At 40.3% G+C, this 25,419-nt stretch overlaps 1 protein-coding gene across 3 annotated transcripts; it reads left to right on the forward strand.

Annotated features, from left to right (window-relative positions):
* The first annotated feature begins 132 nt into the window (after positions 1-132).
* On the forward strand, positions 133-25,102 carry SUGP2 (SURP and G-patch domain containing 2). Of its 3 annotated transcripts, none has more exons than XM_075280645.1 (12): positions 133-198; positions 5,137-5,261; positions 7,907-9,265; positions 12,244-12,337; positions 13,605-14,092; positions 14,411-14,522; positions 14,874-15,220; positions 17,491-17,552; positions 18,824-18,960; positions 19,538-19,657; positions 21,837-21,895; positions 22,511-25,102. In XM_075280645.1, the coding sequence occupies exons 2-11, from the start codon at positions 5,147-5,149 to the stop codon at positions 21,862-21,864; spliced, it is 2,862 nt and encodes a 953-aa protein (XP_075136746.1). In that variant the 5' UTR covers positions 133-198; positions 5,137-5,146; the 3' UTR covers positions 21,865-21,895; positions 22,511-25,102. The 3 variants fall into 3 exon arrangements, with proteins under 3 accessions (XP_075136746.1, XP_075136763.1, XP_075136755.1); XM_075280654.1 differs by having other exon boundaries at positions 139-183; XM_075280662.1 differs by lacking the exon at positions 22,511-25,102 and having other exon boundaries at positions 19,538-19,661; positions 21,837-21,885.
* The last annotated feature ends 317 nt before the right edge of the window (positions 25,103-25,419 follow it).

Genomic DNA, 25,419 nt, shown 5'->3' on the forward strand with positions numbered 1-25,419 from the left:
CATTGAGATTTGTATTTATTGCCCACATTCGGATTTTCAGTAAACTATGGGCAGCATTTTATTGTTTTGTATAATTTGCCCTTAATAAATATGGCTCTCAGTCGACAACGTTGACGTCATCACCTGACTACGCGTAACACGTGCGACTGCCCGGGAGGAAGTGGATGTACGGATTGGATTGAAGTAGGGAGCGAAAAGGTAAGGCTTGGGTTTTAGGCCTAGTTAATATTGTATAGCTCAGTCAGTGGTTGTCTTACTGTACTGTGTGTCATTGGCTTGGTGGCTTATTACAAGGGCGTGTGGTAGAGTGGTTTTCCTTCATCTCCCATGTTACCGCACTGTCTTTCATACTATGATTTGTTTAGCCGTAGGGGCTGGCAATGCGAAAAACAATGAAGTAGAGGTATAGAAGAAAAGAAGGGACCTGTGAGAATATAAAGAGAGCTGTAATGAGTTTCCAAGTTCCTCTTAGTCATGGAATGGACATTTATGTCTATGGGATTGTGCTTCTTAGATCTGGAATGAGCATGCATATTAAGGGGGGATTCCAGGACCCCCCTGTGATCAACTCACAAGCACTGAGGGCTGATAATGTCATGCTCAGGTGTCACTAAATACCCAGACTATAAAATATTGTGTTCTATAGTAGCAAAAAAATCTAATCACTAGTCAGTATGCATTAGTCTAACCGGAAGATAGTATACCCTGGGCCACCATCTGACTGAGGTCAGCCAATTTCTACCACCAATTATTGTTCACTAGCCTCTGCCCGCGACTTGGTCTGCGTGTTGTTGGCATCATGACGCTTAGGTTGCTCAATCCTCCTCAGCTCCACTTGAGAACTCTGTGACTTCTGGTTACCTTCATAGCACTCGTTGTTTTAGAATTTTGCAACAAATTAGATTTTCTTTTTCCAGGCATGTTTAAAAATGGCAAACTACCAATTTGGATTTTTTGCGTGATTGAGGAACGAACATCCACTATCTACACACATACAGTAAAGATGAGTGATCATACATACAATCTGCACCATCAGCAGGGAAATTCAATATAGACTCTACCTGCTCAGGAGGCTGAGGGCCTTCGGAGTCCAGGGGACACTTCTTAGGGCCTTCTTCAACTCTGTGGTTGCCTCAGCCATCTTTTTCGGTGTGGCCTGCTGGGGAAGCAGTATATCAACCAGGGACAGAAATAGACTTGACAGGCTGATCAGGAGGGCCAGCTCTGTCCTGGGGAGCCCCTTGGACCCAGTACAGGTGGTGGGTGACAGAAGGATACTGTCTGTGGTGACCTCCATGCGGGGGAACAAATCCCACCCCATGTATGGGACCCTGATGGGACTTGGCAGCACTGTAAGCGACCGTCTGCTTCACCCCAAGTGTGAGAAGGAGCGCTATCGCAGGTCCTTCCTTCCAACCGCGACCAGGCTGTATAATCTACATCAGACTAAACGAAGAGCTCTCCGCACAGAGAACTAATGATTATGAGGATGACCATGAGGTCTTCCTCTTTCTCTTCTGTTTTTCCTTAGCTGCCATGGACTCCTAGTATATCTTCTCTTCTCAGCTTATCTGTGTCTACGTCTGTAACATATTACTCTGTATTATCCTGTATCTGTATTACTATGCTGCTGTAACACGCTGAAATTTCCCCAAGGTGGGACTATTAAAGGATTATCTTATCTTATCTCATATATATATATATATATATATATATATATATATATATATATATATTGAAAGTTTGGATGTTCGTTCCTCAATCACGCAAAAAATCCACATTGGTAGTTTGCCATTTTTAAACATGCCTGGAAAAAGAAAATCTAATTTGTTGCAAAATTCTAAAACAACGAGTGCTATGAAGGTAACCAGAAGTCACAGAGTTCTCAAGTGGAGCTGAGGTGGATTGAGCAAGCTAAGCGTCAAGCAGCTCTTAGAGCAGGCAGATTATCGATGCCAACAACACACTCATTATATGGTGTCCCAGTGAGCTGCTGAGATGCCAGAATAATGACAGGCATGGCGGGAGGAACAAGTTCAGCGGTAGGACAGCTTGAGAGCTGCCGGAGCAGGTGAACCATCGATGGCAGCAATTTGCTGAATATAAACAGATAATTGATGCCAACAACACGCAGACCAAGTCGCGGGCAGAGGCTAGTGAACAATAATTGGTGGTAGAAATTGGCTGACCTCAGTCAGATGGTGGCCCGGGGTATACTATCTTCCGGTTAGACTAATGCATTCTGACTAGTGAGCTTTGTACTCTGGTGGGATCATAGAGGTATGGAATTCACTGTTATCCTTTCATTTTGGCAGGAGGTTCATCACTTTCTAAATAGTAAGGATGACCTTTTAGGTCTGGTCTGATACATTATACCCACTAAATATGGGAGGAAGCTTCACCGGCTACTTCTGTTTTACCCCAGGAAGACTATACTAGTACATAGGAAGCCCCCTAAGGGCCATCTCAGCCAGAGGTACCCCAGACCACTTCATGCAAATTTGGGGTCTTTGGGTCAGTGCACAAATCCATTTCCCATTTGCCATTTTCGATCTTTCTGGCCAGAGATTTGTGCAAGTTTTTGCGTGTTAGTCTCCCTACAATTATTCCTCATCTATTTGATATGCATCTGTTTATGCCGATGATGTTACATTGTTCACATGCTAGTACTGCTTTCTGTTTTATTGAGTTAAGTATATCCTGAGGTTTTTTTTTTTTGTTTTTTTTTTCTGGTGTGGAGTTCCTACACTTTTTCTTGTGTATTTTATATTACTGTTTTTATTTTAAAAATGCAAAAATAAATACTTAAAATCTAGTACTGCCATGATTATATTGACAAAATATGGGTAATGTGCCAATTTCAATGCCATGAGAAACGAGTAAGGCCTGGTTCACATCTGCTTTCAGTATTCTATTCAGGGAGCCCGCTTGGGAACCCCCATTAAAAAGCAGCTAGCTAAGAAACCACACGGATCACATAGACTATAATGTTATCTGTGTGGTTTCTGCTCAGTGTCCACACGAATCATGCAGAGAGAAAATTACTGCAAGTGGCACTTTTATCTTTGCATGTTTCATGCGGAAACCACACGGACCCCATTTTAGTCGGTGTGCTTTCTTAGCTAACAGCTTTTTAATACATATAGGTTTCCGTTTGGAGGGTTCCCAGGCGGGCTCCCTGAATGGAATACTGAACGCAGATGCGTACCGGGCCTAAGAAAATTGTACAGTCATGTGGCTTCTTTTTTTTTTTTTTTTTTTTTTTTTTTTTGCAGAGGCTGTTACATGATTATGAAGCACAAAATACATATTTTAGTCAGTGGACATAGGTTTATAATGCATATCATTCGTTTCAATACATTGATATATTCACAAAGAGGAATTTGGTTGGGCAGGGAAGAAAATCTTTTTTTTTTTTCTTTTTTTTTTTTAGGGGCTCTATCAGCAAAATCATGCTGATAGAGCCCCACATATGTGTGAATAGCCTTTAAAAAGGCTATTCAGGCACCGTAAAAGTTATATTACACTACCCCCCTGTTTTAAAATAAAACCCTAAAAAAGAATGTGATCTACTTACGCATCGTGCACGGGGGGCGGGCATTCAGGGTGCGCCGTCTTCTTCATCCACGCCTCTTCTTCCTCCGATGTCCTCGGGTCCCGTCCTCCTCCGGCGCTCGCGAACTGACACTGATATAAAAAAATGGCCTGGGCGCATGTCAGTAGCATGCGGCTTCTACTGCGCATGCGCCCAGGCCATTTTTTTTTTATATCAATGTCAGTTCGCAAGCGCCGGAGGAGGACGGGACCTGAGGACATCGGAGGAAGAAGAGGCGTGGATGAAGAAGACGACACACTCTGAATGCCCGCCCCCCGTGCACGATGCGTAAGTAGATAACATTCTTTTTTTAGGGTATTATTTTAAAACTGGGGGGTAGTGTAATATAACTTTTACGGTGCCTGAGTAGCCTTTTTAAAGGCTATTCACGCATATGTGGGGCTCTATCAGCATGATTTTGCTGATAGAGCCCCTTTAAAGCTGGAAGACCTGAATGAGAGGCAGATTTTAGGGTGGAATCTTTCTCAAAATCCATTGCTGAATACTATGTGTGAACATAGCCTTATGCTCTCCTGTTATGTTTCGCAAACAAAAGACCAGAGGTCCCCAATGACCGAGCCGTGGATCACTTTGGACCGGACTAGCACTGTCTTTAAAGGGGTGTTTCCATGATCATAACCATTTTAAAATACGTAGATAATTAAAAGTTAAACATTTTTACAAATGTAAGTACTGGTAATTAAACGTTTTGCAGAGTTTTAAAGATTTTCTCTAAATATCTTGTGGTATCAAGTTGTTGTCTTGATCAGTTGCCTTTGGATATGAACATCAGTACAGGACCTTCTAAGATCAGAAAATCAAACAACGTGAGGCCTCAGCCTAAAACGGGAAAACTGCTGAGCAGCTTGAGGCAGCAGGAGCATGAAGTAAGGAAGGGAGTAAAAATGTACCAAAACCCAAAACTAACATGGGAGAAAAATTGGAGAGCAGTATAGTGCTATATTTCAAATGGATAGGAGGTCGGTGGGGGGAGGGGATCATACTGGAGAGGAAGAAGTGAGATATACACTCAATTCAACCGGGTAATCAAAGCTGTAGGCACTATGGCAGACACGGGATGTTAGACCTGCTGGACCATTGTGAGAAGTGAGCAGGTATCAGAGATGGAGGTATTGAAAGCACTGTGGATTCGAGCAGCCCTCAGGATATATTAGGATAGTTGAAATTGGGCTTATTTGAGGCTGGTGAGCTTAAGAGAAAAAGGAGTCTATCAGCTGGAATGGTAATGTACACGATAGGAATACAATTCCAGCCATGCCTTTCAAAACCTGTTTTAAGAGATATACAAATTAACTTCATGGAACACAAGGGGCGTTGCCTTCAGTCCACGTCATCAATAAATATACCCATTCAGGCCTCTTCTCTGGCCCCTATGGACAATGGAAGAGCAGCATCAGCAGCCCTGCTGTCATTGAGTGCCATGCTGAAATTCATGCACCATCTAAACCCATCAAAAAATACTATTTTGCTGAAATGTGCATGAATAAGTTTTTGTTATGTATATTTTTTTTCACTTCCAGAATTAAGAACATGGCGGGCCAAAGGATGACCCGTGAAACCTTTGATGCAGTAGTGAAAGAGAAGATGAAAAGGTACCATGTAAGCATGGACCAAGCCATCTTGGATACTTTACGTGAGTTGGAGGGTAAGTATGTTAAACTCTATGTTCTGTAATGATTGCTGATAAAGGTCTTGCTGGGCAATCTGTTTTCTTGCAGTATAAACCTACATACTTGTCCTATCACTTTTTCTGTTGTTAATGGCTCCATTATGGCTGAAGTAGCATATTTTGCATTTCTCACTGAGGCAGATGGGTGTGTACAATACAAGGCAACCTGGCTCCATCCTGTTTGTTTTTGTTTTTTTTCTCTTTTACTACAATTGTTTTTTTACTTGGAGTTCGTTTGGGCTTTTTTTAAACCTAATATTAAAGAGGACCTTTCATGGTTTGGGGCACAGGCAGTTCTATATACTGCTGGAAAGCCGACAGTGCGCTGAATTCAGCGCACTGTCAGCCTTCCCGATCTGTGCCCCAGGTGAAGCGCTAGCAGTCCTGGTACCGTATCTCTTCACAGTCAGAAGGACGTTTCTGACACTCTGTCAGGACCATCCTTCTGTACAAGCAGCGCCAATAGCGCTGTACAGTGTGAGCAGGGAGGAACGCCCCCTACTGATAATACTCATCTATGGACGAACACTGTGAGCAGAGGGAGGAGGCGTTCCTCCCCGCTCACACAGTACAGCGCTAATGGCGCTGCTTGTACAGAAGGATGTTCCTGACAGTGTCAGAAACGTCCTTCTGACTGTGAAGAGCTACGGTACCGGCACCGCTAGCTCTTTACCCCGGGCACAAATGGAGAAAGCAGACAGTGCGCTGAATACAGCGCACTGTCAGCTTTCCAGCAGTATATAGAACTGCCTGTGCCCCAAACCATGAAACGGCCTCTTTAAAGATCTAGATCTAAAATATCCCTTACACAGATAGAGAAATCTGAGAGCCATCAGGAAAGCTGTCTATGACTAACAACCACCAGCAGCTACTCAGAAGTAGATAGACTCTCCTTACACTGAGTAAAAAAGAATACTACCCGGTGCCTCGGTGTCTTAGGTTGGAAAAGGATTGAATGCAATGTCAGCTTCTACCCGGACAACTACCCAGGGGTGGTGAGGATAAATGTGAAAAAAAAGAAAAAAAACCGGGATGTGTAGAGAGCGCCACTGAACAAAGTCCAAGGAGGCCAAAAATAAATTATCCATTTAATGGTTCCAAAAGACAGACAGGAATGAGACCGGGAAAAGGCTCTCTCTGCTTCTGGAAATTCACCTTGGCCTGAGGAACACGCCAGCTAATCGTCGAAACGTGTAGCCATTTCTGTGCCATTCCTGTCTGTCTTTTAGAACCATTAAATGAATAATTTATTTTTGGCCTCCTTGGACTTTGTTCAGTGGCGCTCTCTACATATCCTGGGTTTTTTTCTTTTCTCCTTACACTGACTGTGAGAAACTGCAGAATCCTCTCTGAGCAGTGTACAGAGCAGCAACACTGTGTGTAAAGTTGCAAAGGCTATGAAGAGAGACCTTCCACTTTCCTGTATTTCATGTTGAATAAGTTGATTTGTAAAGACAGACCTTCCTAATAACTGAATCAACAGCAAATTAAGAAAGAGGTCAATTAGTGGTGTGAATTTTAGAAAGTTTTGGGTTTTTTTTTTTTTTTTTTTTTTTTTTGCTTATTGGGGATTTTTTTTCTGTCAGAAAACAGCAACATTTTTATGTAAAGTGCATTACATTGTGGCACAGAATCAAATGAAACTAAGATCTATAGAAAGTTTGTAACCATTTAAATGTCAGTTTACATTTTGGTGGTTCTGTCCAGCTATTGCATATGTATGGAGATGTCATTAGTTCCCTGAATTCATTTTCCCAAGATTGTTAGGTAGAAAGATTGTATATGTTAAATTTAAGCACCTTTATTCTTTAAAACGTAACTAAACTTTCGGACAACTTTTTGATTTCTGGCAGTATATGTCATTAATACATTTTGTAATATACTTTATTAGTGCATTTTGGATCATTTCTGTGTATCTCTTTATTGTTCCCCCTTGCATCAGTATTGGAGAGCTGTTCATACCTTTGTGTAACTCTGTATGGAGCAAGGGTTTGGAGTAGAGGCTGTTTAAAATGTAGAGAAAAAAAGAGTAGAAGAGGGTCACTTCAAACAGCTATATCCTGGGTGTTATAAAACTTAAAAACTTGCTTTTGTTATATGAAAGAGGAGATTGCTTTCAGTTTCACACGAAAGAAGACATAGTCTGGATTAGAAGGTTGCAGTGCTATCTGTATTATTTCCAGAGATATCGACGGTTGAAAACACAGTTGGGATTTGGATATTTATACCGTATATATTATGCAGCTGCATATAAGTATCCTAAGTAAAGACGCCGTGCAGTCGTGGCCTGTGATGTTCCGTGTCCTTCCCTTAGGCTGCTGATTTGCCTCAGAGGCCTGTGCAATGAAGACTTCCGTAATATATATATATATATATATATATATCACAGACTATGCCAGGGATTCATGAGTCTACCTCCTTCCCCAAGCATGTTCAACTACTACCACTGATTTACAGGGCACATTACTATAATAAGCAATATACATCTGGAATGTAACGAATCTGTATAGGAACGATTTTTTTTTTAATTCATGCCAATGTGCTATTTATGTTGAGTACCACTTTTTTTTTTTTTCTGTTTTTGATATGTGAACTATTGTAATTCTTTTTGTTTTTAATAGGTCCGTCCACAGCAAGAAGGTCAGTGCATGACCCTGAATCTCTGTACAGAGATAAACAAAGGTATTCTGTGCGTGATCTTCCTCACAGTTCTGTAGACAGAAGTAGGGATATGGAAATGAGGAATATTTCAAGCCAGGCTTACCGTCATGATTTGGAAATGGAACCCTCTGGAAGAGTATCTAGTTCTTTAATGGATAGATGGGGTACTGCTGATCCAATTGTGAAGGAGAGGTTATATCGAGAAGAACTAAATGCTGAAAACCGTCGGCTCAGTGAATTTGAAAACTTGAGGTCCTTAGACCAAGAAGAGTACTATTCTAGAGAGCTAAGCCTAAATCGTAGAAGTTGGGAACTTGAGCGCCCTCTTCGTGAACCACAACTTGCCATGGGGCGATCAGAAATGTATAGGGAGTTGAGTTCTCGCCAGAATGACTTAGCTCCTATAAAGAATGTTTTCAATTTACCAGGATCTATGGGACCAGTGGCCATAAAGCGCGGAGAGAAGAAAGGTCCTAATGTAACACAGCATTCACAGACTTTTGATAGTAGACCAGGTAAAGCTGGTATGGCCTCCGCTAAAGCAAATGTTTCAAAAAATAAATTTACTGGCTTAAGCAACCAACACCCAGTATTTAAACTGGGATTACAGATTATTAAATGGGCCAAATTTAATTCTTCGGAAGTCGATTTAGAGCTTCAGAAACAACAGAAGGATTTATTCAAAGTAAAGACTGAAGCCTGTAAAGTTATGGTGGATTGTTTCAAAGTACCAATGGAATCATATCAGAGAGATCTCTGCTTCTCCAGTATAAAACCTATAATTCATGGTGCCTTAAAACATCCCAAAATCGACAATGACCTGTTGGATTTGTTAATGCGCACAAGAACTGTGAAAACCAAGAATGATCTCTTTGAAGTGATCAAACCATTTGACAAGGAGATGATGACGGTCCAGCAAAATTTGCTGAAATGCGTAACGCCTTTGCTACTTGCCTGTAATTCATATGAACTGAAGCATGCTCTTCTCACAGATCCAAGGCAACTGCATAATGCCTTGAAGAGCACTGTGTTAATGTGCCAGAAATCTCTAGTCTTGATAGGTCAGACATTTGCCATGATTACCTCTGTCAGGCAGAATAATGTTCTTGATGCAATAGGTTTCTCTGATAAAAGCCTAAAGCCTTCAGACTATCCAAATTTCAAGAACTATTTCCTTTTTGGAAGTGACTTTATTTCACAATTGAAGAATTGGCTTAGAAACAAAGACCATAAATTAACCCTAAAATCCAGAGCCGAGTTGCGTGATGATCCTGTTGTTGTGAAGAAAGAGGAACAAAAGACTGAGGCAGAAAGTCAAGGTTAGTTGCCTTATAAGACAGCAATACTAGAAATGGGCTAACGTTACACATTTTTACGAAATGTTCAATATTGTGCAAAATGCACAACTGTACCAAGGAAAAATGCGGGGGAAAGGGAGGGAAAGTGTATACAGCCCACTAACAGAAAAATATCGTGATTTTGGAGAAAAAAAACAGCTTTAGTAACACTCACGTTCCTGTGTGTAAGCAGCGGTGCACGGAATGAGCCCCTCGGTCCGGGGCGCTCCTGGGCGAGACAGTCCTTAGAAAGTGAATCCAGCAACCAGCCACTTATTTAAAAATATTTCATTTTATTGATATACTTCCATTAAAATCGCATAATGCTTGACATCTAGGTGACACTCGTTCGATGGACAGAAAGACAGCTAACGCGTTTCGGAAAGTATTTCCTTATTCGTAGCTACAATGATTTTACAACACCTTCAGGATCTCCATACTATTTTGACCAGAGGTTTGCAACTAAAATTTGTGACCAGAGCAAACGTTTACCTTTTGAAATGCTGAGTTTTAAGTCCTTGGACATTTACCATACTTGCAGGGGTTAGATGATGCAAGATGTAGAGTGGGTGGGTATCCAAAGAAAAATGCAACAAAAACCTATATTTTGCACTGCAGGTTTTTAACACGGATTATGTAAATTATTACTGTGTTTTTGGCCACGGTTTGATACCATTGCAATACTAAGGTTGAAAGCCTGGCCAAGCTGTGCAGAAATTGTGCTGAAAGCTGTAGGGCAACCTGGCAGTTTCAGCAGTTTTTTTTGCAGCAGGCAGGTCCACTGCAGACATCATGCAATGGGCCCTGACCAGGTGGTCGTAGTCTAGATGTGTAATTCTTCTTTATTTTGTTTAGTCTACACCAAAATTGGTAGCTTCTTTTTCATGGAACAAAAATGTTTTTAATTATTTAAAATTGGAGAGGGTATCAATTAATTGTGTAGATCTTGTAAACAAAAAGGGAAGGCAAATGTCTAGTTCAATTTTTTTTTTGGTTTCCTCCATAATAGTGTCTGATACTTTATCCTGGCCCCTATCACTCATGTGACCATGGAGCCACATTGTGGTGACTCTCATAGCTGTGCACACAACAATTGGGAAGAAAGGGATGGTAATAATAATAAAATATATATACTGTGTGTGTGTGTGTGTGTGTATATATATATATATATATATATATATATAATAAAATCTCTACACACACACGCGCGCACACATATCCTTGCAGGGTTGCAATGTGTACTGCCTGGGCATATAAAGACAATGGGTGGTCTGGCACTAGTTAAAGAGGACCTTTCACCACTTTTGTGCACATGCAGTGTTATATACTGCCAGAAAGCCGACAGTGCGCTGATTTCAGCGCACTGTCGGCTTTCCCGATCTGTGCCCGGTGTAAAGAGCTTACGGTGCCGGTACCGTAGTGCTCTATGGTCAGAAGGGCGTTTCTGACCATTAGCCAGAGACGTCCTTCTGCCTCGCGGCGCCAATCGCGCTGTACTGTGGAGCGGGTAGGAACTCCCCCCTCCCGCTCCTGATAATGCTCGTCTATGGACGAGCGCTGTGAGCAGAGGGAGGGGGCGTTCCTCCCGGCTCCACAGCACAGCGCGATTGGCGCCGCGAGGCAGAAGGACGTCTCTGGCTAATGGTCAGAAACGCCCTTCTGACCATAGAGCACTACGGTACCGGACCGTAAGCTCTTCACACCGGGCACAGATCGGGAAAGCCGACAGTGCGCTGAAATCAGCGCACTGTCGGCTTTCTGGCAGTATGTAACACTGCATGTGCCCAAAAGTGGTGAAAGGTCCTCTTTAAAGAGGATCTTTTTCCACCACAAACCACTCCAACTCTTTTGGATTCTTTAGTAGGCTTTGCTCCTCTATTTCCAATACAGGGTTTGTTTTTTTTAAGATCCCACCATTCCCCCCACAATCATGTGTTAGTTTCAACACTCAATATGCTAATTGCTCTCTCAAGTGGGCGGTCCATGGTTGTATGCTCCATTCCAGGACTGCCGACCTGATGTTATAGAGCCTAATTAACATATTTGGTGCTTGGAAGTTAATAGAAATGATTTCTCAGAAGAGTGGAGGCTAGATTAAAAGGGCTCTATCATTTGAACGTGTTTTTTGATATTCATATGCCTGAATAGCCTTTTATTTTTAAAAAGGCTATTCAGGTGCTGCTACTAATTTTTTAAAGGACCCCCCCCCCCCTCCACTTTTAATACATACTGGTAAAACCGATATGTTAATGAGCCTGTCCGTGCACCCTGGGTGTTCCTCCAAGCCTCCATGCACCCCCCTGCGTCATACCTTCAAACCGCCCCCTCTTTAGCTTGTGCTCCGATAATTCCCACTACTTCGTCCTTATAACCGCCTCCAGTGTCTCATCTTGCTCCTGCACATTGAAATGTCAGGCATGCACAGTAACACTCCCTTCTGAGCGCTACTGCACATGCTTGTGCGCTATTTTCATGTACGTGGCTGTCATTTAGACAGCCCCCCCCCACATGACGATGCCTGTAATCAGATTGGGGCTGGAAAACAGCATTGACACCTAGAGCTGAGTGATTATGACCCCAAATCAAAATCACAGTTTCAGATTTTTTTTTTCTTTCATTCTTAATTGAACATTTTAACTTGATTGCAAATAATGATTAATTTTGGATACGCCTGTTTTTCATGCCACTGAATTTTGATTTTGGTGCTTTGCATATCCGCATTGCTGCCTGGGTAGTGTTCAGTTAGTGATTTATCCATGGCAGGGTGAAACAAGATTGAATGAATGCAAAATAATTGTCAGCAAGTTCATGATGATTAATTGACCCAACATTCGATCTATTTTTTAATTAATGGCCTATAGCTCTAGTTTCACCTATTCCAGGGCAAACCCTTTACCATTTGTGTGTCTTGCTGTCTGTTGTGGTCTGCTTTTAAATTTTTATCTTTTTCTATATTAAAGAAAGAAAAGCGGCTGATCCTAAAATTGTGGCTACTATTGATCAGCTTCTAGAAAATGCAAAGAAAGGAGATGCTAGAGGAAAGTCTGAATTTTGGTAAGAACAATTTGGAAATTTAAGGTGACAGTTCATTGAATTCAGAGCACTTTCAGCTCTCACGTTACATACTGTGGTCCTGAAACTATCTGTGCCATAAGTTTTGGCACTCATATTCTTTCAACTCCAAACACCAACTAGGCAAGAGTTTTGGGCTGTCATCACTCACAGATATATCAGCATGCCAGGAATTGCAGGAGTCTAGAATAATAATGAGGTTAATCACAGTCTTGTTTGCAGGTATTGCAGCGGGAGACAATCTGTTGATTAGCCCCATTGTTCCGAGAATAATCTGCATGTAAAAGCGAAGAGGAATCTGAGGCAGAAGTCTCTCAGATGAATGTGCCTAATCAGCTGGGTGACTTATGCAATGACTTATGCAGCTAGATGAGATAGATAGATATAATCTATCTATGTGGCATATTCAAGGTGGAATTTGGTACTGATTTCTGTGTGGAATCCCCTCAAAATCAGCACCAAATCCCGCCATGTAGACACTGAAAATATTGAGTCTTTGTAGAAAGTTCATTCACTTGCCAATAAAAGTTGAAAAACTTAAGAAATGTTTAGAACTGTACTTCAGTATACCACAGAAATGAATGCCATAACCCCTTTTTAATAAACAGAAATCTCCGCTTAATGCTGTCCAGAATATGGAATATATTCACAGTATTATGTAAGGCTTTGTTCTAAGCCTCCAGTATCTGTTAGGTCACTTTTAATGGAAATAATAACAGAGAATGCATTGCTTATGCAGACCACATTATAAGTCAAGTATCCTGGGAATGCAGGGTGACTTACTGTGAGGTCCATTGGCTCTTCTTTACATCCGTCATGTTATATCAGTAGTTTTAAAAGTGTTGTGACCTGTTAAATGCAGATGTCATAAATTCCTTCTTAGAAGTGTGATCTTCCCCAGCCCAGCAACACTACATTTCTGTTAATCGACTAAGGCACCAATTTTATTGGAATTGGGCAAGATATGAAAGTCTGATTCAGCGCAGCGACGCCTGACTGTTACTATAGAAACTTTTGGAGATTATGGACATTTAACAGATCTTTCCTCCCGGCATCTGGCTGGTCCCGGCCCTCAGCTGTGTTATAGCCTTCAGTGCCCACAGCATGACAGCGCCATACTATTACGACGCTGAGCATTAACTATATATATCTGCGCAATGTAATAGTACGACGCAGAATGGGAAGGGGTTTGGGGGGGTTTACCTTCTTCCTTTTTAATCGGGTTATTTATTGATTTTGTTTGTTACAGGTTCTTGTTTGATGAGGGTAGCAATGAGTATAAATATTATCGTCAGAAGTTAGTAGAATTACAGAAAACCAAAGATCGTTTACAGGAAAAGAGCTCACAGACAAAAAAATGTAAGCGGTCTCCTGAAGAGTTGGCTTGTGAGTCAGTGAGGGCAATGCTGTATGCAAGGAAGGCACAAACTGTAAAGAGGAGGCTCTATAGGAGCTTGGCCTTCTCAAGAAAAAGAAAGCAGGCCAAATTTAAGAGCCCTGGAACAAAGGCATCTCATTCTGTTAATGTTAAGGTGGAGAAAATAATCAAAGAACAACAGAAAGTTGAAATCGTACCAAAACAAGAAACCACAATAGAAAAATCTGTTTGTGAAAAAGCGGTCAAGTCAGAGCAAACTCCAGATAACAGCCTTAAGTCTAATAATACAGATGCGCAAAAAGATGAGGAAATGCCTGAGGAAAAAGACTTACAGTCAACAGCAGCAAATCCACAAGATGGTTTGTAGCAAATTTTTTAACATTTCTTTTTCTTTAATCTTATTGAATGCCGAATAAACATTGCATGGTTTTGCCATCATGATAATAAAGCTTGTGCTAGATTCACTTTATTGTTAAAAGCACCTCACACAAATCTAGTTATCTTGGACTACATTCCTTTATATGTTATAGCTGCTTGTCAGGCCTCCCCACTCCTGTAAAGCACAAAGTACTATCCATTCTTATAATCACCTCTTCCAATTTGTCTTTGCATTGCTTCAATCGATGTTCTGTGATATAACTTATTTCTGGGGGGGTTTGTTCTGTGTTTTTAAATAGTTGATGAAGAAACAAAGGATACTGCAATAAAGTTGGCTCGATTTGTAGCTCAAATGGGACCAGAAATAGAGCAATTCAGCATGGAGAACAGTGCTAACAACCCAGAATTTTGGTAAGATTGGGAAAATGTTATGCTTGGCGGAAATCTACTACCAGATCAATGTGTAAGGCAATGCCCAAACATGCCTGCCTTGTGGTCTAGCAATATTTCAGTTTCAAATGGTGCACAAAGCAGTTTAGAATAAATAGTGCACCAAGAGGCTCATATATGCCTGGGTGCACCATATACCTCTTATAAAATCAAAAAATAAAAGTTATAGAACTGTAAAAAATAAACAAAAATTAATAAAAATAAAAACGTGTGTGTATGTGTGTATATATATATATATATATATATGTATATTATTATTTATTATATTTTTTTTTTTCTTATTTCTCTCCTGCCTTTTCCCACTTTTTTAAGGTTTTTATGTGACAAAGAGAGCACTGCATACAAATTCTACAGGAGTAAAGTGGAGGAGTTCAAGCAGGGTGAAGACGAGGCAACATCTGATGATGAGGAAATTGGACTCGAGGACTGTGATTTGGAAAACATAAGGACCGGAGATGAACCACAAAATGATTCTGATGTGGAAATAGATGCAGAATGTGAGGCCACTGAAGCTCCAAGCGCAGAGCGTACAGCAGCAGCAGCTGCATTTGTCCAAATGCCTATCCCAGCACGTCCTCCTATAGCACGAAAGAGAGTAGGTAATCTCAAGGTTGGCATGCTCCCTCCCAAAAGGGTATGTCTTGTGGAAGAGCCCAAAAGTAAGAACTTTATTTTTTCTTTTTTTTTTTTTCTTTCCCCTGTTTGATCTCTGCTTGCAATTTATGTAATTGATCTGTTCACAACTGGCAAATTTCTGTGACTGACTGAAAATCTGTTCTGTACATATGAATGGTTTTTTTTTCGTCAGCCATGTGTAAGTGCACCCTAGTAATGTGAAATTGAAATCACTGGAGCCATTTAGTCTTGTCTACAATAACTATCTTGAAGACTAAAAATGATGGCTGTTAAAAACTTCTTGTATGGGTAGAAAGGCTTGAAGTACAGTCACGATTTGACATGCCTGTGCATATGCTTTTTATAATACCTTTGGGGTGGGTAAGAGGCTGAATGGTCATCTTATACCTTAAGCATTTCATCAAATTCCTGTACCATAAATAGTCATCTGCTGATCAGTACAGAAATACAGAGACTGATCAGTAAGACATTATACTGCGTCATATCACATCAATAAAACACTGATTTTGTAAATCTTCCTATTACAAGGGTACAGAAGGAAACCGTATTTAGCACTGCTGTGGATGTATTTGCAGATAAAGTTGTTATCCAGCTTCCAAAAATGAAGTTCTTTATGGATTGAATTTGTTTTTCTAGCAAGTTATACATGCTTGTTATGATCCCCAAACAAATCCTGAACAATGTTTCAGCTGGATACATTATACCTGCAGAAGTAAACTCCCTTCTGTTTAGGAAATACCATTGTTGTAAAGAGATTTACAAGATTTCCCAGTAGAACTTTGCCAAGAACATCATACTGTCTCAGCTAGCTTGCCCATTTTGATGTAATTTCTTCCCCTAGTAAGTGACAGAAATGCATCCAGGGGCATATCTAACATAACTTAAAGGGATTCTATCATTAGAATTTTTTTTTTTTTTTTATTTATTTTTTTAGGCCAACCATGTCTGAATAGCCTTAAAGGCTATTCTTCCCCTACCTTTAGATGTCTTCTCCGCACTGCCGTTCCAGTGATATTCACAGTTTTCTCCGCATGCAAATGAGTCTCCAGACCGCATTGGGAGCAGTCCCCCTGTGCTCAAACAACTCAAACAACACTGGAGGTGTCCCCTGTGCTGCCTTCAGACTCTCCAATGACACCCTCCATCTTCTTCTTATTACTGCCTTTTCTCTGTGGCTTCGATCGAAAGACTTATTTGATTGTCCATTTAGCCACAGGAAAATGGCTGCCACACATGTGCAGTCGGTGCTTTCAGTTGAAGATGTGGAAAAGAAGTGGTCGCAAGAAGAAGATGGAGAGCGTCACCCGAGAGTCTGCAGGCAGCACAGGGGATGCCCCCAGTGCTGTCTGGAGACTCATTTGCATATGGTGACAACTGTGTATATCACCAGAACGGTGGCGCGGAGAAGACATCTAAAGGTAGGGGAAGAATAGCCTTTATGAAGGATATTCCAATGTGGTAGGCCTGGTGGTGTATCATGAGCATTGTGCATCCGTCACCCTGTCAATTGTTCACTGGTTTGTCGCTTATTTGATACCAATTGGTAGATACTAACTGCTGCATACCGAAAACATGCTATTGGACCTACTGTTTGAAGATGCTCTTACTCGGTCACCTTGCCAATCCTTTTTTTTTTTTTTTTTTTTCCTGCTTCCAGCTTAACAACTTGGGGTTAGGGTCCCACGTAGCAAATAGCAGGGAAACGTATCAGTTTTTCCCCACAGTGGTTTTCATTGTATTTTTGTCTGTGGACTTTCTGCCCATATTATACTTGCATGAAAAATGCCAGTGTTCGAGCAGGTATAATTGCCGTACTATGATTTTCAAAAACGCAGGCATGAAAATCTTTTTTTAGGGGGGGTTGGGTTTTTTTTTTTGGTTTTTTTACAATGTAGGGATGGGCCTAGCCAGAATCCCATTGACTTTGTATCTACTGTAAAGAAAAGCATTTTATTTTTTGCTGCAGCATTTCTGCCCTGGCAAAAACGCTGTGTTTCTGCAACGTGGGGTTGATGCCAGAGCACTGATTGTTTACTTGCTGGCTAATATACCTCTCCACATAACAGAAGTACCTCAACAGTGACTGTGAATCTACCTGAAATATACTGCTAACTGTCATAAGAAAATCAACATTTTTGTTTACCTGTGCCTGGTGGTTGTGGTTTTTTGGATTTACAAGAATTTCATGGAGCTGATTATCATTCACATACTAACAACTATTTGCATACTTGCATACTGTTTAGTTAACCCTTTTTGATTTCTTTATAATGTTTTTGTATTTTATATTTATTAGTTCATGATCCAGTACGTATTGAATATGAACATCCACGAGGACGTAGATATAACAAGAAAAGGGTAAGCCATGCCACGTAAAGTCTATCCTATCTTGGAAATGTGTACAGCAGTGATCTTTTCTCATCACTTTGTGCATTGCATCACCAGGCGCACATCTTCCTGTATTTCTGTGTAATTCATATGTGGGGTCTTGTGCTTTGTAGATGTGCAGATGAGTTGTTTGATGCTCCCGGGAAGTGGGATGCCTGGCAGGGCATCAGTTTTTGCCTGTGGTTGCCATCCAGTTCTGCTTCCCCAACCATAAGTATTAAAAGGGCTGAGCAGGAATTATCTATTACCAGGTTAGCTATCTTGCTCCAATAAAGCCCTTTCTCTTAAAAGACTGCTTTGTTCCTAGCGTCCGTCCACTTGTTGTGACCATCCAGAAGTGGATTTTTTCTCTTCTGACAATGGCCTTTGTCCATAGTCAAGCCGGAACTTTTGGACAAACCAGTTCATGTTGTGCCATCGGTGACTGTGCAGATTTGTCTGCATTGTCTTCAACTCTACCTCCAGTTCCACTTGTGCACTGCCTACATCGCCAGCCCATCTCCTCCGACTACCCCACTGCACCACCTGTATGCTGAGTTCGGCTCCACCTACTTTCCCAGTTTCTCTTCACTTGCATCACTGAATAGGCTGGCATCACTGGGTTGGATGCTGTGCAAGGAGCTGGACAGGGCTCAATTTGACTACAGCAAGGTATAGATATGATGGGTTACAGGACCAGATAAACAGGGAGCTGAAGCCTGGCATACAAACAAGCTGGAAAGTGGCATTAACATTTGGGATAAATCAGAAACTGCACATGAGATATGTGGGGAAGGGGTTTACTGAAGGCTGAAGAAGGCTGTTGGATTTTTTTAAATTAAAAATAACAACTTCATATTGTTTTATTGGAAACCCCCTTTATCAAGTCCAAGTGTGCTGCAACCATAGACAAAAACAGTTAATGTGGGTTGCGCTGAAAGGCTCATTTACATATGACTCATTTACAAGTTTGATACAAACAGTGTATGTTCACTGTGCAGCTGACGGCTATACAACATATAAAGTGGTATAGAAGCAATCTTGACTGTGGTAGGTTATTTAAATTTTTTTTAAAAGCACCTACCTATCCTGTGAGTATTGATGTTTCAAAGTCATGGTCTGCTTGAACTGATGGATCTTCCATCCAGACAAGTATATTATTCTCTTCAGCTATACTTGACTGATGCCTGTTGTACCAAGCCACACAGTCTTGTGGTGTGCAATCCATTTGCATTTTAACACTTTTTTTCCCTCCCTCTTAGAAACCAGTGGACTTAGAATTTGCCAATAAGAAGCTTTCGAAACAGAATGTGGGGTTTCAGATGTTGAGTAAGATGGGCTGGCAAGAAGACCAAGGACTTGGCTCCCAAGGTTCAGGCATCAAAAATCCCATAAATGTGTATGTTGAGCAACAGATTTACTCTACACTTTGTCAGCAGGCTTTTGTTGTAGCTTTTTTTCTTACATTTTTATTTATTTTTTTAAAAAAGCACAAATCCACCTTTATATAGTCTACCCCCAGCTACAGATTTAGCAGGAAGTCTTTATTACTGCTGGGTTGCTCTGCATAAACATATTTAGAAGTGTTAGGTCTGTGACCCACAGGCTTTTTATTCATTAGTATGTTTACTACTACCATTTACATTATATTAACCTATATTTCCCAAGTAGTATAAATATCAGATTTCCTCTATTGCAGGGTTTGCACCTTAATGTATTTAATAGAACTGAGAACTGGTACATTTCCAGTGCTCAATGGACAACCAATAGGGCTTGGATGACTCCCCCTGGAAACAGTCACTGGCACTTCCAGAAGTTATTTAGCTTTGAATTTCCTGCACATGAGAGCGCCTGACATTTCACTGAAGGTTTCTCACTCACGCTACAGTATTTTGACATATACTGTCCAAGTGAAAATGCCATTTACTGGCTGCGTTTAGTTTTTCAATAAGAGTCAATTTTTGCCACTTTTTTAGGGGCACAGTCTCCGGTGGAGAGGGCCTCGGGGCTGAAGAAAACAAAGATGGCAGTTCTGCAAACTTTGATGCTTTTCGTCAAAGAATGATTGAAATGTACAGCAATAAAAAAACAAATGAGTAAGTATTAATTTTTTTTTTTTTTTCTTCAATTTCTTTTATTTATGCACTACCGTTCAAAAGTTTAGGGTCACTTAGAAATTTCCTTATTTTGAAAGAAACGCACAGTTTTTTTTGTTCAATGAAGATAACATTAACTGAATCAGAAATACACTCTATACATTGCTAATGTGATAAATGACTATTCTAGCTGCAAATGTCTGGTTTTTAATGCAATAACTATATGGTGTATAGAGGCCCATTTCCAGAAACCATCACTCCACTGTTCTAATTGTACATTGTGTTTGCTCACTGTGTAAGAAGGCTAATGGATGTTTAGAAAACCCTTGTGCAAGTACGTTAGCACAGCTGAAAACAGTTTTGCTGGTTAGAGAAGCTATAAAACTGACCTTCCTTTGAGCTAGTTGAGAATCTGGAGCATTACATTTGTTGGTTCGATTAAACTCTAAAAATGGCCAAAAAGAGAACTTTCATGCGAAACTCGACAGTCTATTCTTGTTCTTAGAAATGAAAGCTATTCCATGCGAGAAATTGCCAAGAATCTGAAGATTTCCTACAACGGTGTGTACTACTCCCTTCAGAGAACGGCACAAACAGGCTCTAGAAAGTAGAGAGTAGAAAGAGAAGTGGGAGGCCCCACTGCACAACTGAGCAACAAGACAAGTCTCTAGTAGAGAAATCGACGCCTCACAGGTCCTCAACTGGCAGCATCATTAAATAGTACCCGCAAAACGCCAGTGTCAATGTCTACAGTGAAGAGATGACTTCGGGATGCTAGCCTTCAGGGCAGAGTGGCAAAGAAAAAGCCATGTCTGAGACTGGCTAATAAAAGGAAAAGATTAATATGGACAAAAGAACAGACATTGGACAGAGGAAGATTGGAAAATAGTGTTATGGACAGACAAATCGAAGTTTGAGGTGTTTGGATCACACACAAGAACATTTATGAGATGCAGAACAACTGAAAATATGCTGGAAGAGCCTGATGCCATCTGTCAAGCATGGTGGAGGTAATGTGATGGTCTGGGGTTGCTTTGGTGCTTTGGGAGATTTGTACAAGGTAAAAGGGATTTTGAATAAGGAAGTCTATCACTCCATTTTGCAATGCCATACCCTGTGGACAGCGCTTGATTGGAGCCAATTTCATCCTAGAACAGGACAATTATCCAAAGCCACCACCAAATTATGCAAGAACTATTTAGGGAAGAAGCAGGCAGCTGGTATTCTATCTGTAATGGAGTGGCCAGCGCAGTCACCAGATCTCAACCCCATTGAGCTACTTTGGGAGCAGATTGACCGTATGGTACACAAAAAGTGCCTATCAAGCCAATCCAACTTGTGGGAGGGGCTTCTGGAAGGATGAGGTGAAATTTCTCCAAATTACCTCAGAAAATTAACAGCTAGAATGCCAAAGACCTGCAATGCTGGAATTGCTGCAAAAGGGGCATTCATTGACGAAAGCAAAGTTTGAAGGGGAAAATTATTATTTCAAATAAAAATCATTATTTCTAACCTTGTCAATGTCTTGACTATATTTTCTAATCATTTTGCAACTCATTTAATAAAAGTGTGAGTTCTCATGGAAAACACAAAATTGTCTGGGTGACCCCAAACATTTGAATGGTAGTGTGTATATATTTTTATATATAATATATATTTAAAAAAAAAAAAATACTGCGTTAATGGTCCTTGGAAAGAAGTGGATGAGTATGTGGATTAAAAAGGAAACTTAAACTTTTGAAAAGTGCATTTGGGAGCAAAATAACTTCCTGACCACATTTTATGTGGCTTTTTTGTCCCTTGGACACAAGTGGCTTAACAGAGGCAGTGATTTGATGGTCTGTCTTCTGTGTTGTGGTGCTAGATATATAGTAAAGATTACAATTAAGAGCTCATAGAAAAAGATTGGAAAGATGGGTATTATGCCAGTATCGTGCTTTTGCCTTTTTTGGCTACACTGGCCATTGCCAGTTTATACAGGCCACAGCTTTGAGCTGAGTCTGGGTTTCTCCTCTTACATATTGATTGCTTCTGTAAGCGCTTTTCAGCCCTTTCTTTCCAACTTGGACATCTAGATGCATTTTTACTTTAAAACCAAATGTTACTAGAAAACCTAGCACAGAGGTTTTTCGGGGTCATCTTAGTTGGAAAGTTAAACAATTTGTCTTTTGGTATATAGGGAAACTGGAAGACGAGGTTGGTTGTGAAGTTCTGCTTTGTTTATATGGTCACTGGCAGGTAACTATATATTTTTATTTGTTTTGTTTTTTTTTACTTAAAATTTTGTTTGCAATAATTTTTCTATACCCTTGGCAGTGGTTTGCCAAAATTGAAATGCTGATTTAAGAAAGCAAACTTGTATCTTAAATAGTCAATTGATTTTAATTTTTTCATATTTTACTGTGAGGTTTTTTTTCACTCTGAAAAAAAAAAAAACCCTCTTTATATAGCAGTTGCTAGTTAAAACAAAATCTCTGGAAAAAAAATCCTTATATTTAAGAAAATTGTTTGGGGTTTTATTTCCCCCTTTTTGGTATTTTTGCCATCAAAGTTATTTAGAAAAACGGTCGTTTGTGCGGTTTATTATACTTAAAATAGTTTCTTGTTTCGAATTATCAGCGTCTTTGTGAGGATAACGCGTCCCAAATCACACAATGCTTTTCCTGTGTGATTGTAGTATGAGACTGGATTTTTATTCTAACACAATTCATATTGGGCTCTCTGCCTTTACCATTAAGCAGTATGATTTTGCACCTTATGGTAAGGCAAGCTTGTGTGTACTCGGTGAATTTCATGCCATGAAGTTTTCAATTATTCATTCTGTTTATTTCTCCTTCTTTCTCCATTTCACAGGTTACTGGAAGACTGCTGAAATATGGGAAGTCATTTATGTCTATATATTTTTTGGTCTCTGTTAAGAGCCCTGTAGTTCTCAGACTGTCTCTTCATAAACTTCCTACAAGCTGATTTTGTTCTGTTTTGCTTTTTTAATGTTCTGGGATATACGTTTTGCCCATACAAGTTTCTTTCTGTCCTGTTGCACAAATGTATGACACTTACTGAACTTTTTTAGAAACCAAATGTTTTAGGTTACCTGTTTATGAGAAGATTGGTCACTACAGGTGTAACCTTCCATTGGACTGTGATTATTTTCAAGTATGTCTTAATGTTTATTAAGATATTACTTTGTTGAAGAGTATTGGTGTAATTCTTCCCTTTTATTGACGGTGTATGTTATGAGTCAATCAACCCCCTTAGAAGAAAATGTGTTAAATGTATACTTGTTTGGTAAAGCTGTTTCCAACTTTGATTTTTGGCAAAAAGAGTAAAGATACATTTTCATTTTCAGAGCATGTCGTATAGTATTCTAGAATTTAATTTAATATTATGTTTCTCCACTTTACCAAATTAAAATGGTATGTATAAGTCAATTATGATATACAGTTAGGGGCAGAAATATTTGGACAGTGACACAATTTTCACGAGTTGGGCTCTGCATGCCACCACATTGGTTTTGAAATAAAACCTCTACAACAGAATTCAAGTGCAGATTGTAACGTTTAATATGAAGGGTTGAACAAAAATATCTGATAGAAAAAGTAGGAATTGTACACATTTCTTTACAAACACTCCACATTTTAGGAGCTCAAAAGTAATTGGACAAATAAACATAACCCAAACAAAATATGTTTTTTTTTCAATATTTTGTTGCGAATCCTTTGGAGGCAATCACTGCCTTAAGTCTGGAACCCATGGACATCACCAAACGCTGGGTTTCCTCCTTCTTAATGCTTTGCCAGGCCTTTACAGCCGCAGCCTTCAGGTCTTGCTTGTTTGTGGGTCTTTCCGCCTTAAGTCTGGATTTGAGCAAGTGAAATGCATGCTCAATTGGGTTAAGATCTGGTGATTGACTTGGCCATTGCAGAATGTTCTACTTTTTTGCACTCATGAACTCCTGGGTAGCTTTGGCTGTATGCTTGGGGTCATTGTCCATCTGTACTATGAAGCGCCGTCCGATCAACTTGGCAGCATTTGGCTGAATCTGGGCTAAAAGTATATCCCGGTACACTTCAGAATTCATCCGGCTACTCTTGTCTGCTGTTATGTCATCAATAAACACAAGTGACCCAGTGCCATTGAAAGCCATGCATGCCCATGCCATCACGTTGCCTCCACCATGTTTTACAGAGGATGTGGTGTGCCTTGGATCATGTGCCGTTCCCTTTCTTCTCCAAACTTTTTTCTTCCCATCATTCTGGTACAGGTTGATCTTTGTCTCATCTGTCCATAGAATACTTTTCCAGAACTGAGCTGGCTTCTTGAGGTGTTTTTCAGCAAATTTAACTCTGGCCTGTCTATTTTTGGAATTGATGAATGGTTTGCATCTAGATGTGAACCCTTTGTATTTACTTTCATGGAGTCTTCTCTTTACTGTTGACTTAGAGACAGATACACCTACTTCACTGAGAGTGTTCTGGACTTCAGTTGATGTTGTGAACGGGTTCTTCTTGACCAAAGAAAGTATGTGGCGATCATCCACCACTGTTGTCATCCGTGGACGCCCAGGCCTTTTTGAGTTCCCAAGCTCACCAGTCAATTCCTTTTTTCTTAGAATGTACCCGACTGTTGATTTTGCTACTCCAAGCATGTCTGCTATCTCTCTGATGGATTTTTTCTTTTTTTTCAGCCTTAGGATGTTCTGCTTCACCTCAATTGAGAGTTCCTTTGACCGCATGTTGTCTGGTCACAGCAACAGCTTCCAAATGCAAAACCACACACCTGGAATCAACCCCAGACCTTTTAACTACTTCACTGATTACAGGTTTACGAGGGAGACGCCTTCAGAGTTAATTGCAGCCCTTAGAGTCCATTGTCCAATTACTTTTGGTCCCTTGAAAAAGAGGAGGCTATGCATTACAGAGCTATGATTCCTAAACCCTTTCTCCGATTTGGATGTGGAAACTCTCATATTGCAGCTGGGAGTGTGCACTTTCAGCCCATATTATATATATAATTGTATTTCTGAACATGTTTTAGTAAACAGCTTAAATAACAAAACTTGTGTCACTGTCCAAATATTTCTGGCCCTAACTGTACATGTAAAGAAGTACCTAGCAGCAAAGGTCCGTTTTTTTTCCCCTCAACTTTCTGGTCAGCCCGTAAACAGACACAGAGGGGCAGAAGAACATGGTTCGGCAGAGAATTCGCCTGATTCATAAGTAGACCTGTTTCTCATCATGAAATTGTTGAATCCTCTACAGTGCAGGGATCATCAAGATGGCATATTATAACGCGCCGTCTTGATGATTCTGCCCCACTGTGTTTTAGAACAGGTTATACCTTCTAAATCCGGCTTCAATTTCTTACAGCTCTCCAGATTTGGACCTTGAACCTTCCCAGTTACAGGTTATTCATTTGAAGAGCTATTTTGATAAATAAAAGCTCTGAAGAAAAAGTGAAATAAACTCCTTAACTTTGATCCTTCAGGTGTGTGTGTGGTGTTTTGTTTTTGTCCACCCCCCACCCCCATTTATTGACATCTAATGATTTTTAAAGAGGTATCTGCAATATAATTCAATCAGTATAAATCAATACTTGAACACTGCACCTTTCTCTGGGCTTTGGAAGCCGTTGATTTGGGTAGAGTTGAAAACTCAACTTTTACTTGAAGAGGACCAGAGCTGCAGTATCGCAGTGAGACTGCTATATAATGGACAGGCTACAGATCTGAACTTATTACTTGAATAGGAGCAGAGCTGCTT

The sequence above is a fragment of the Leptodactylus fuscus genome, chromosome 1 (genome assembly GCF_031893055.1).
Source record: "Leptodactylus fuscus isolate aLepFus1 chromosome 1, aLepFus1.hap2, whole genome shotgun sequence".
NCBI lineage: Eukaryota > Metazoa > Chordata > Amphibia > Anura > Leptodactylidae > Leptodactylus > Leptodactylus fuscus.

Bases quoted from the DNA above. Each gene is read 5' to 3' on its own strand.
- SUGP2 (XM_075280645.1), top strand. From the start codon at position 5,147: ATGGCGGGCCAAAGGATGACCCGTGAAACCTTTGATGCAGTAGTGAAA. The intron at 14,523-14,873 runs GTAAGATTGGGA...CACTTTTTTAAG, and splicing joins GCTAACAACCCAGAATTTTG to GTTTTTATGTGACAAAGAGA. The intron at 15,221-17,490 runs GTAAGAACTTTA...TATATTTATTAG, and splicing joins TCTTGTGGAAGAGCCCAAAA to TTCATGATCCAGTACGTATT.